We start from the raw sequence: 12396 nt of genomic DNA, 5'->3' as shown, positions 1-12396 counted from the left end.
TCGCCTTTTGATCCAACTATGTAAACAAAATGGATTTTAAAACTAATTATTCTTCAAAATTAATTTTTAGAGAACTATGTACATTATTAGGATTCTGAATTTTGGTTAGTAGCTGTCATATGAAAAAAAGGACAGGTCCTATAGTTGGACATATTATCAACCATAGTAAAACAAGTTATACTGAGAATGCTCATGCTAGCTTTTATCTCTCATTTAATGAAAATGAATTATTCTGTTTGACAATAAATCATGATTTCAAAAACTATTTTCATGCAGTTGTACTGCTTTCATAGTCTTAGTTTTTTTTTTTTTACATGACTTTGTGAATGTTCTACTTACCAAATGAAATAGTAATGCTAAGGCAGCATTTTTCTCATCTTTTCTTTTTGTCTGTTGCTATAGCAAGTTAAACTGTAGTGGTTGGGGTAGAATCGTTTCAAGTGACCACAACTTGACTACAGTAAATTCTTATTTTGATTTAAAAGTTCCTGATAAACTAAATGAAGGCAATGGGACATACTTGGTGCATTCACACTTCCTCAGCTTTTCAGACTACAGTTCTAGAAGCTATGAAACCACATGAGTACTAGATGTAAAGAGCCAAAATCCATTATCAATTTGTTACATAATCTTTTCCAAGGCTCATCTGCTACAGGATAAAGTTTTCCCAGAAGATGTGGACCAGGGGATGGTGTAGGAGGTAGGTGGGAAAGATAATCCGCATTTGTGCTTCAAATATTTATATATGTATACATAAACATATGTACTTTTGTATTTGTGTTTTTATCTACACATACATATATAGACATGTATGTACATGTGTATAGGTATTATATGTGTATTATATATGTGCATATATCATATTTGAAGCTGTCAGAAAATAAGGATGAATACCCTAAATAAGGTCTACAAAAATTATCTATCTTCTCACGGTTTGATTCTAATTTCTATGTTATCAATTCAGTTTTTATTTTTTGGATCTATCAGCTTCCTAAGAGCCCTCGAGCCTTTAGCCATATTTTACCCAAATACCACTCAATTTCATCTTTCTGACTGTTACCAGCACAATATTCTTTTTAACCTCTTAATTTATTCAAAGTTTTGAGTCTCCAAATTCCATCTATCTTCCCATCCCCCACCTCTCCCCTCCCTGAGGCAGTAAGCAATCTAAGATAGATTGCACATGCAGCATAATCCTCTTAATTTGAATCACTACCCTGCTCACAAATGGCTCTCTATTGACCTACTGATATATAAAGACCAAATTTATGTAATCGGACATACAATCATACCTTCAAGCCCCATGCTCCAGTGTCAAACTGGTCTACTCTTACTCTTCCTCAAAGCAGTACTATACCCATTACCATCCCATGTCTTTACTTATGTTATCTTCTGGAGTTACCTTCTTCCCTTTACATCTCTACCAGATGAATGTCTCTCATCTGTCAAGACCCAGCTCTACTACCAAGTTTTCCACATAGCCTTATTCTGTTCCCCTTAAAACTAATGTGATCCCTTCCTTCCTTGTGAACTTTCATACATAGCTAATACCTTGTCTGAAACTTCCACAGTTTGCCTGTGTACTTTATCCATGTACCTGTGTCTCATGTTCTACAAGACAAGTCCTCAAAGGCAGATATTTTAGTCATCATTATATCACTCTAAGGACCCAGGAAAGTGCCTGGTTTGAAGTTAATTGTAGCTGATCCTCAGAAGTTTTCCTTCTGTGCAGATTGAACAACAGGCTCTACATTCCCTCTTGATGAGTCAAAAATATGAGTGGAGGCCATCTGGTCTCTATACCTTTAATTTATAATCCTTTTCTCACCTAGCTATGGGTTTTTTTTCCTTTTCAAAGCATTAATTGCTATGAAATCTTAAAATGTATTAAGGCTACAAATGGTGAGCCATGCTTTCTTCAAGGTTCTCTATTTTCCAAGTTCTCTTAATGTGAAAGAAGATGGTAGTGGTGGCATTCTCCTTCCAAACTAGTCTTCTGCTTTCTTTCTAATCCCCTCTTCCAATCCTTTTTTAAACATCTGCTCTGAAATGGTTTTCTTCTTACCTTTGGCTTATTCTTTCCTAAGTAGACCTTCTTCAGTGCCTTTTCTTCTATTCTTTCTGTTTGTCCCCACTCCTAATTCAGAATGAGCTTTTGACTTTTTTCTTTTGCATATTTAATTACTGTTACCAAGCAGTGGCAGCCAGATATACAGAATGTTAATCACCATTCCTTTGTAACATATGCATACGTGTGCATGTGTGTGTATATGTGTGTGTATAAACTTGATTCAAGTGTAAGTACTTCAATTAATAAGTAGTATAAGGACCACTCATCTCCTTTATGTTGAGGAACTCTTTTATCCTCCTGTTTCCTTTTCTTTGGTCTCAAAGTATTATACCAGTTTTCTTGTACTTATGCCACTTATAGCCTGATATTTCCCATTGTAACCACCTGGGCTAATTTCCCCCTTCATCCCTAAATAGATTATTTTCAATTAGCTACCATTACTTCACTACTACATTACTTCATTTTTATAGCCCATTTCCAATAATTCATAAATTTTTTCTGCTTTTTTCATCACAATTGATGAAATAAGTTTAAATCCCTTATTTTCCACTGCTAAAACTTCTAATACATTCATTGTGGATATCTTTATCTGTTGAATTTGTTCACTTTTCTCCATCCTGATAACAACAAAATGTTAAACTAATAATTATTTTTCCCATCATTGAATATTCAAAACCCTCTCTGGATCCCTATTAATTCATGATCCTGAAATTTAACTTACCCTTCAAACTTCTGTACTCCTATGTTTCTAAATCTTTTCTGTACTCTCCTTTTCACCCCTTAAGACTTCCTCTGTAGCTAAGAACATAAATTTTGGATTTCCCTTGTCTGCTTCTCCCATCCAAATATCTAAGTGTTCATGCTACTACTCACACCAGGAAAATTCTTCACACTATCTATTGTGGATGGTAAGCACTCCCTAAACCCTGCCAAGAATTTCTACAAAGGAGTAAAGACAACAAGCTACTCCTGCTGGTCATTCTCTGTACTGAAAATGCTCTCATCCTCTCTTCTTTTGCAGTTTATTAACTTAACTTTTATTAGATTATTATTATTAAATTTATTAAATTAAATTTTATTAACAGTTTTGCATAGATAACTATTATTATTCTCTGCCATAATACAAAGCCTAGAACCCTAAGGGTTCTTGCCATGTTTATTTTTAACAGAACATTTTAAAAAGTTCTAAGCTTAGTAAAACAAATGTCCTATCTGATACAGTAAACATTTCTAATTAATTAAACTTCTTCATTAGAATGTTAACCACAATTTCTGTCAGAACGTGGGTAACATAGTTTATCCCTAGCTCTCTGGAATCATGATTGGTTGCTGCATTTGTCAGAGTTCTTCATTCTAAGTGGGAATTTGTTTTTCTTAGTAATCTTCTGGCAAAAGTGGCATTTGAGCTGGGCCTTCAAGGATGGATAGAATTTTGCTAGTCAGAAATTAGACAGATGGAGAAGGAAGGGCAGTCCAGGAAGATATGCTCATTTTACAGAGGCAGGAAATCAAAAGGTATGTGTGGAAGACAAAGAGTGGAATACTTCAGCTGGAACATACAACAATATGTGTAAAGAATCAGCGGGAGGTTATTCTGAAAAGGTATTATGGGGCCAGGTTATGGAGGACCTTGAATGCCAGACTAAGGAATTTGGACTTGATTCAGAAGACAACCTGGAAGATTTTTGAATAAGGAAACGAGAAGATAAGAGCTGTGCTTTGTAAGAGTAATTTGGCAGCAGAGTTTAGGATGAAATAAAATGGGGAGAGATTGGAAGCAGAGAGACAAACCAGTAGGTTACTGCAATAATCCAAGCAAAAACCAATAAGAATATGAAAGAGGACAATAACCATAGGGAAGTAAAGGAGAAAATGGATATGAGTGGCACTTTGGATGTTTCTCAAGTGAAAGCAAAAACTGTTCTCTCTTGTTATTAGGTGAGGATTATAAAAAATAATGCAAACCTATCTTCCTCTTTTTAAAAATTTTCACTAAATGATTATGTTCTTTTTAATTTGGTTTTTGCATTTCTAGATGCATGGCATGATAGCCTTTCTGTTATCTTGGCAGAAAACTGCAATGGAGGCAAATCTGGAAGGGAACAAAGCGTCTTTGTGAATTTTATCAGAGGTGGCTCGTTTCAACATTAATTATTTACTTTAAGGTATTTTCTAATGACAGCTCAGTAAAAACCTGCATCCTTACTGAATGTCCCAATTTAGGAATGTGTAATTGATTTCTTCCATATTCAAATCTCTAGTTTAGAAGTTGATTACAGGGAAGAGTAGTTTAGCATCAATAGTAAAGAATATGAGGCTTTCCCTTAGAAGAAATTTATATTAAATACATATTAAAGCTAAAAGTTAGCACTCCATGCTAAATCTAAACTTCTAGCTATGAAACACTACATTTTACCTCGACATTCGGTCCTTGTCAGTGTGCTCTGATATCCAACTCGACACTGGCATATGTAGGATCCTTGTGTATTGACACACTCTCCACCTACACAAGGATTTTTCTCACACTCATCAACATCTGTAAAACACAAACAGAAGATTGTTAGTAGGAAATTAGATGACAACAATGCAGCTGCAAGAATTTTTTGTTTTGTTTTTTGAGGTTGACTCTCCCTATCTTGCCAAGGCTGGAAGTATATCGATCGGTTCACAGACCTGACTCCAATAATTTTGGGATTAATCTGGGCTGGTTTGTCCCTCCTTAAGTAGCCTAGTGGCCCTCTATTTCCAGGAGCTCATGACCTAGTGTGGACAGTCACACAACTTTGCCCTAATGCAGCTCAAAGCAATCCATCAACCTCAGCCTTCTCTGAAGCAGGCATTACAGGTGTGCACCTCTACATCTGGGAGCAAGAATTTTAACAATTGGGGTTTTTTTTCCTTCCATGTGTGAAATATCTTACTTCAATACTTCAACAACCTGTTATTTTACTGGTATGGAATTCCCTTAAGCAATAGAGATCACAACTTTTCTATCATCAATTAATGAATAAGCATTTATTAAGCCCCTAATAAGTAAGAGGCACTGTACTAGGAATAGGGATTGGACCTATGATTTCACTGATATATACGGAACTCCCAGATGAGAGAACTCCCTCTAATCAATGCATATTTGCAGTTTCTTTATAACATTTGGTCCTATAGAGAGAGGGTAAGAAACCTGTCTGGGATTATAAAGCCAGTATGTGGCTTTGGAAGGCCTTAAATGCAGGTCTTGTTGACACTGATATCAGATCCATTATACAACAATACAGCTCCTGTGGTAATTCTAGAGGCAATGGGAACAACGACAAAAATAAAAGTCTCTCCATGTTTTAGAAGGTCTTCAGGAGTCTCTATGGCTCAACAATTCAATTCTTGGGGACAATCTTGGGAGAACAATCTGAAAATCTTATGAAGCTATTACATACATATAGCCCATCACTGGGCCTGTACTCAGAGTCCTTCTATGTTGTCAGGCCCTGATAAAGATTATCTTCTCCTAAGAGAGGTTTAGAGATAATTGGGGTAATTAGGAGTAATTGCTATGCCATTATTATGTATCTTTTTGCTTGCATGTGGTATCCTCAGAATTTAGCACAGTGCTTGGCACATGTTAAAGGCCTGTTGACTTTATTGATATGAGGCATTAGAGTAGGACTTTACTAGAGATGCAAAAGACCATATTTTTAAAAAATAAAAAACTACAAAACATCTAACATGCTTTAAGAATGGCTTCTTTCTCTCATTTTGCATATGACTGACACACTACCCTACTTGAGCAGATACAGGAGGGCACTGTCTCTTCCTGCAATTCTTTCAGAGAATAACCTTAAACAGTTGGTAGCACAATCAGGGAAAACAGACAGTTTTTCTGTATTGGGTTTAGACAAGATGCTGATTTGCACGAGTTGAATATGACTATTTTCTGACATTCTTTAATTACCCAGGGAATTAGAATATTAGTTATCTCTTCTGAGTCTATGAAATGGAAATATAGTTACTTTGGGATTTACCATCTTGAATTTTATAAACAACATTAGAAAGGCTATAGAGGTAATTTTTAAAAATCTTAATAGTAATTTATTTTTTCCAGTTACATGTAAAGATAGTTTTCGACATTCATTTTTATAAGATTTTGAGTTTCACATTTTTCTCCCTCCCTCTCCTGCCCCTCCCCAAAATGGCAACAAATCTGATATAGGTTTTATATATAAATTTATATATGTAAATATATATACATATATATATTTATGTGTATATACACACAATCACGTTAAACATATTTCCACATTAGTCATGTTATGAAAGAAGAATCAGAACAAAAATGAAAAAGGTATAGAAGTAATTTTTAAAGGGGAGAATATATCTACAATATAGTTTATACCCTCAATAAACACCTACAACAAATCTTAGTATCCCATTAGCCTTATGTTCTCCTCAAATTTTAGCCCTACACCAGAATGTTAGGGTTAGATAAAATAAAATACATGTAAAGCCCTTTACAAGTCTCAAAGTACCACATAAGTGTTATTTTTATTGTTGTTAGTCTCCAATGTCTAAATTCTCTCATTTCACAAATGATTAAATTGAGGCCTAGATAAGTTAAGAAATTTGCCCAGAGGTTCCATTGCTAGTTATTGATTGAATCAGGATTAGCACTCAGGTTCTTTTTGCTTGTTGTCCAATGTTCTTTTTGCCACAGCTGAAGGAAATGGACACATCACCAAGAAACTGAGGAGGATCAGAAACCAGGTAGTATTTTTTGCTTTTTTCCTGTCTAAATCATTGATACAGAAATAGAATAGATAAAACTGCCTGGAATAAGGAAAATGTTTAGGCATCTAGGTGGTTCACTACAAAAAAACAACAACCACTCACCTTTAAGTCAGAAAGACCTAAGTTCAAAATCTGCTTATATACTTAATAGCTGTACAACCCTAGGTAAGTCATTTAGCCTATTAACCTCAGTTTATTAATTTGAGAAGTGGGGATATAATAGCACCTACTTCATAGAGTTACTATGAAGCCCAAATGAAATATCATCTTTAAAGCACTTTGCAAACTTTAGAGCTATATATGTTAGCTATACTTATCATCATCATCATCATTGGATGCTTCTTGGGAGTTTTCTTCTAATCAGTAATAAAATTGGTTCTTTTTTTTTTCAGGGCAATGAGGGTTAAGTGACTTGCCCAGGGTCACACAGCTAGTAAGTGTCGAGTTTCTGAAGCCAGCTTTGAACTCAGGTCCTCCTGAATCCAGGGCTGGTGCTTTATCCACTGTGCTACCTAGTGCCCCCAAATTGGTTCTTTTAATGGTATTTACCTTACCAACTTTAATAAATTAAATAGATGACAACTGAAATAGTTTTTGCTTCAGTTTTAATCACTAATCAAACCAGAAAGATTATATCTATATAAAGGCTATTTGTCAAAGATTATCAAAGATTTGGAAAATAGGTCATAGGACAGAAATAAGCCATATTTTGTTTTAAATTCAATCATGAATAAAGCCAGACCTTTATTCTGATAAAAAAAAATTAATTCTACACCCTCACTAGTGAAGGGTGGATGTCATGAATAACTGATTTACAGAATCAAAACATTTCTGGGTTGAAAGGGACCTCAGCATCCATCTAGTCTAATCCATAGCCCCCCAAAAAAAATTCTCTACCATAACACACCAGACAAGTGATCATCCAGCCTTTGCTTGAAAACTTCTAGTAAAGGTTACTATCTTCTGAGGCAGCTCTCTTCTAGAGAGCTGTAATTCTTATTAATAGCTGCATTTATTTGATGTTTTAATGTTTACAAAGTACTTTGTATGTGTGTAAAATCTTAATTAATGCTTAAAACAATCCTAAGGGTTATTATCATCAATCCTCATTTTTTAGATGAGGAAACTGAGGCCAACGGAGGTTAAGTGACTTGCTCAGGGTCCCACAGCTAGTAAGTGACTGAGACCACATTTAAATTCAAATATTCCTGACTCTACATTCTAGGCTGTATCCACTGCATCACACATTTTCCTTGGCAGAAAGTTGTTTCTTACACCAAGCTAGTTTCAAACAGGAGCATGTCTTTCAAGTGTACAGTAATAAGGAGATCCTGAAAGAAGTTTCTTAGAGCCTCAGTCAGTCCTGTTTAACTAGACAGCCCAAAGTCATCAATCACAGCCACAGCCCTATGAAGGCAGCTATGAATGTGGGTCTTATGGCCTACAAATGTGCACAAGTCTCCTAGATCAAATAAGGTCTCAGTTCTCCCCTACACACCAAGGAAGGAACAACCTTGATCTGGAAAATCAGGAGGCCTTGTTCTCATCCTTGCTCTGCCACTAATCATGCGACCTTAGGCAAATCACCTTTCCTCTATGGGTCTCTGGTATGGGGAGACTGACTAGACAACCTATCAGATTTTTCCTTATCAAATATTTGAGGATTTTTATGGTTTTATATCAGATTTCAAGGATCCTCCTCTCAACCTATAACTCATCTGGCCTCATGTATAAACCCCTGGAAAGCAGGGGGGGTTTTGTCTTTGTGTCCACAGGGCCTAGGACAGTGCCTGGGACATAGTGACAATGACAGGAAATGAGTCTGTGATTTTCTTGGTAGAGGGAACTCTCAGGTGAGGAGACTTCTCCTACCAATCCAAGTCACTACCTTCTCTGCACCTGACAGTCATAGATAACTGCCCAAAGCACCGAAAAGTGATTTGTCCAGTGTTACACAGCCAATATGTGTCAGAGATGGGACCCAGGTCTTTTTACTCTTTATCCACTTTATCCTACTGCCTCTCAGTGGTTAATAAAGGCTTGTTTAATTAGATTTATTTGAATTACATTCAACTAAATGGAAGGATTATTTTATACACTTGTCACATATAATGGCTTAGTATTAAGGATGCCTGGAGGACTGTTGCTAAAAGGGATCCCAAGAGTTGGGTTGGGGGGAAATGGCAAAGGGTAATAAAAGGTGATTCAGACAAAAGAATAAGAGGGGAAAACTGGCTGAATCAAATTAAAATAAGTCAATAGGACAGTTGTAAGGTAAAAAAGATAAGTATTAGAAATGAATAAATATTCTCAATTTAAAAATCAGTGCAAAGAGGTTTTGGGGGAAAAAAAGGATAAATTATAACAAAGAATACTAAAGTGCTTGTTGCAATCTGATAATCTAGGGGAAGCAGATGTCCTGGACCAAGTGGGACAGTCCCAACTTTGGACAATCCATTCTGCTGAACAACCCAGAATATACCCCATTGAAACATCTGGCCATTTTACACCTCTGCCATTATTAGCACGGCTGGTACATAGCCATCTCTTTTTAGAACACTTGGTGCTCCAAAATAAGAGGGGAATGTTGAGCAGAGACCTGAGGAGATGGTCATTAGACTTAAAAGATTGTCAAGTTAGTGCCTAAGCATGTCCCTCCCCCCCACATCATGTCTAAAAATCTGGCCATGTGATCCAGCAGAAGTCTCAAACTACATTTTAAAACTAAGTTAATATACAGCCTGCAGGAATTCTTATTTATGAATTAGTGACCCCCACTTCTATTTGAGCTTGATATCGATAACTCAGAGCACTTGCAGATCAAACAATCGTACACATGTAAGTGGGCTTAGGAGAAGGAGGGCAGCCCTATTTTGTGTTGATCACCATCTCCCAGGGGAAAAAAAAAAATCAATGGTGGATAGAGAACAGAGCGCACTATTCCTGTGCCACTTACAGAAACTCAGCCCCAAATCACATACCAATGCACTCTCCACGAATGTCCAGCTGGAATCCTTTGTTGCACTCACAGCGGTAGCTTCCAGGGGTGGGAATACAGTGTCCATTGAGGCACAGACCTCGGTATAGTTGGCAGTAATCAGTGATATTGACTGGCAACACCCCTACAAAAATTTTTTTGATAGAGGTTAGTGTTTGGCAAAACAATACTAAACATAAGTATTACTTACTGTATGTAAACTAAACAGAAAAAAGTAAGTAGTTACATCCAAAAAAGTTACTATTTCCTATATAGCATACCAGTAGATCAGACCGGTTAGGAACAGAAACAACTAAAAAAAAAAGAATAGAAACGACTAAGTAGAAGATACTCTATCCTTCTATTCCAGCCTTCCAAGGTCATTTCTGCCCTGTGGGGCATACACAGGTAGTAAAGCATGCCTCTCCACTATTAATTATTAGGCTGCCTTACCAAAAGTGGTAACATTACCACTTTCAAGCCAATAGAGTCAGCAGGTAGATGGTTTTAACAACATCATATCTGCCTGGTATAACATGTTACAAAGACTGATTTTATACCTCTAATATGCTCTCTATATAAAATGGGTACCCTCTAAATATCTTAACTCTCCATTTAATGGGCAAGTTCTCAAGATGATGATTTCAAGTTCATTTGCCAAACAAATATAAACAAAGAAAATATTAAGTAGCATCATTAGGTATTAAGAACCCAATATAATGTGAGAAAAATAATCAAATGCTAATTTGATTCTTACGTGATGGTTCTCGAGATGGATATGGCTCTGGGAGTTGTGGTCTGGGGATTGGTGGATAGATGCCAGGTGGCACAGGGACACCAGGAGGAACTGGGCCACTAGGAGGGAAGACACCAGGAGGTAGAGGAATATCAGGTCTTCCAGGAATTATCCCAGGCAGGGTGCAAAGCCTATGGAATTCCTCTGGAAAAAAAAATAGCAGGGTTAAACTTAAGCTGTGAAGGAAAATGTTAATTATTTGAAGATTTTTTAAAAGCTATTCTTTCAATTCATTAAAAGAAAAATCGCTGCATGTCATAGATACACAAACAAATGGTAGTCACAAAAGGAATACAAACCAGAGTAAGGCAGACATTATTGTCTTCAAGAAGTTTTCTAGTTTCATATGGAAGAGAAGCATGTACACATATATAACTATCCTATAAAGCTGGCTATAGTTCAATGTTGACATTGTGAGAGTGCAATGGAAGGAAATATCACTTCTGGATGGGAAGGGAACTCGGCAGAACTTTATTGTCAAGGTAACATTTGAATGGAACTTAAAGAAGAGGCAGTAGAGGGGGAAGAAAACTAGGTAGAGGGAAAGGCCATAAGAGAAAGCATAGATTACAATTGTGTTTAGGGAGCAGTAAGCAGTCACGTTTTACCTGAAGCACAAGCTACACATACACAAAGGGGGAATAGCATGAGATAAGTTGGAAAAGACAAAAGATTGGGGAGAGCCTTGAACACCAAGCTAAAGACTTAATTTGTAGGCAACAAGAAACTTTCTTCTCAGAGGGCCATAGTAAGGACTCTGTATTAGGAAAATTAATCTTCTTGAGGACTACAGGTAAAATGAAGGAAGGTGAGGTGGGAAATGCTTATCCTTCAAGAGGATATTACAATACCTCAGGCAATAAATAATGAGAGCCTTAACTATGCTGATGGCACTAGAATGGAAGAGAATGGCTAAATATGAGAGATACTATAAAGTCAAAATGAATGGGACTTGAGGACCTACTGGATAGGGGGAGAAGGCAGTGACAGTAGGAAAAAGAAAGAATGGCCTAGAAGCCTGGGTGACTGGAAAAACAGTTGTGTCATCAACAGAAATAGGAAAGCCATAAGGAGTTGCTTTGAAGAATGGAAGAAAGGGCTTGAATTTAATTCTGAAGGTATGTTAATGTGCCAGCAATACATGCAGTTGGAAGCCTATTCAGTAGGCTGTTAGATGTGCATACTAATACACTGGGAGAGCTCAGAGATAATAATACAGATTTGAAAATCATCCTACAAAGAAATAGTTAAAGCCAAGATAACAGATTGCCAAAGGAGCACATAGAGAAAGATGAGAGCAAAGAACAGTCAAGCCTTGGGACACACCTATATGTATGGGTAGGAAAGAGAATAGAAACTAGGGAAAAGAGACAGAGAGGAAAATGACAAGGAAATTACTCTCCCCAAAGCTAAAGAAGGAGAGAATTACAAAAAAAAGGAGAAGATGGTGAATAATAATGCTTAGAAGAAGTCAAGGGATATAAAGACTTAGGAAAGGCTAGTATATTTGGTTCTTCAGGGATTCTAAGTGACCTTGGAAAAAGGACCCATTTTAGTCGGGTGAAGGGTTCAGAAGCTAGAGGATTCAAGAATGAGTAAGAATTAATGTAGTGAGGAAGCAAATGCAAACTTCTCTTTCTAGATATTTCCTGAAAAAATAAAAGCTACCTCCAAAGAGAAAGTAGGATAAAGAAAAGGTATATTTTAAGAGAGATAAGAGAACATTTGTAAGAGAAGAGGAAGTAGCTATACAAGGGGAGCCCGAAGATGCAAGAA

General features: G+C 36.6%; 1 protein-coding gene across 1 annotated transcript in view; it reads right to left on the bottom strand.

Moving 5' to 3' along the window:
* FBN1 (fibrillin 1) overlaps positions 1–12396 on the bottom strand; it is a 301977-nt gene that overhangs the window by 125340 nt on the left and 164241 nt on the right. The window contains 3 exon segments of the mRNA XM_043980479.1: positions 4488–4607; positions 9829–9969; positions 10582–10764. Coding sequence (XP_043836414.1) covers positions 4488–4607; positions 9829–9969; positions 10582–10764 — 444 coding nt within the window.

The sequence above is a fragment of the Dromiciops gliroides genome, chromosome 2, assembly GCF_019393635.1.
Source record: "Dromiciops gliroides isolate mDroGli1 chromosome 2, mDroGli1.pri, whole genome shotgun sequence".
Classification (NCBI taxonomy): Eukaryota; Metazoa; Chordata; class Mammalia; order Microbiotheria; family Microbiotheriidae; genus Dromiciops; species Dromiciops gliroides.
This window is presented reverse-complemented; position numbering and strand designations above follow the sequence as displayed.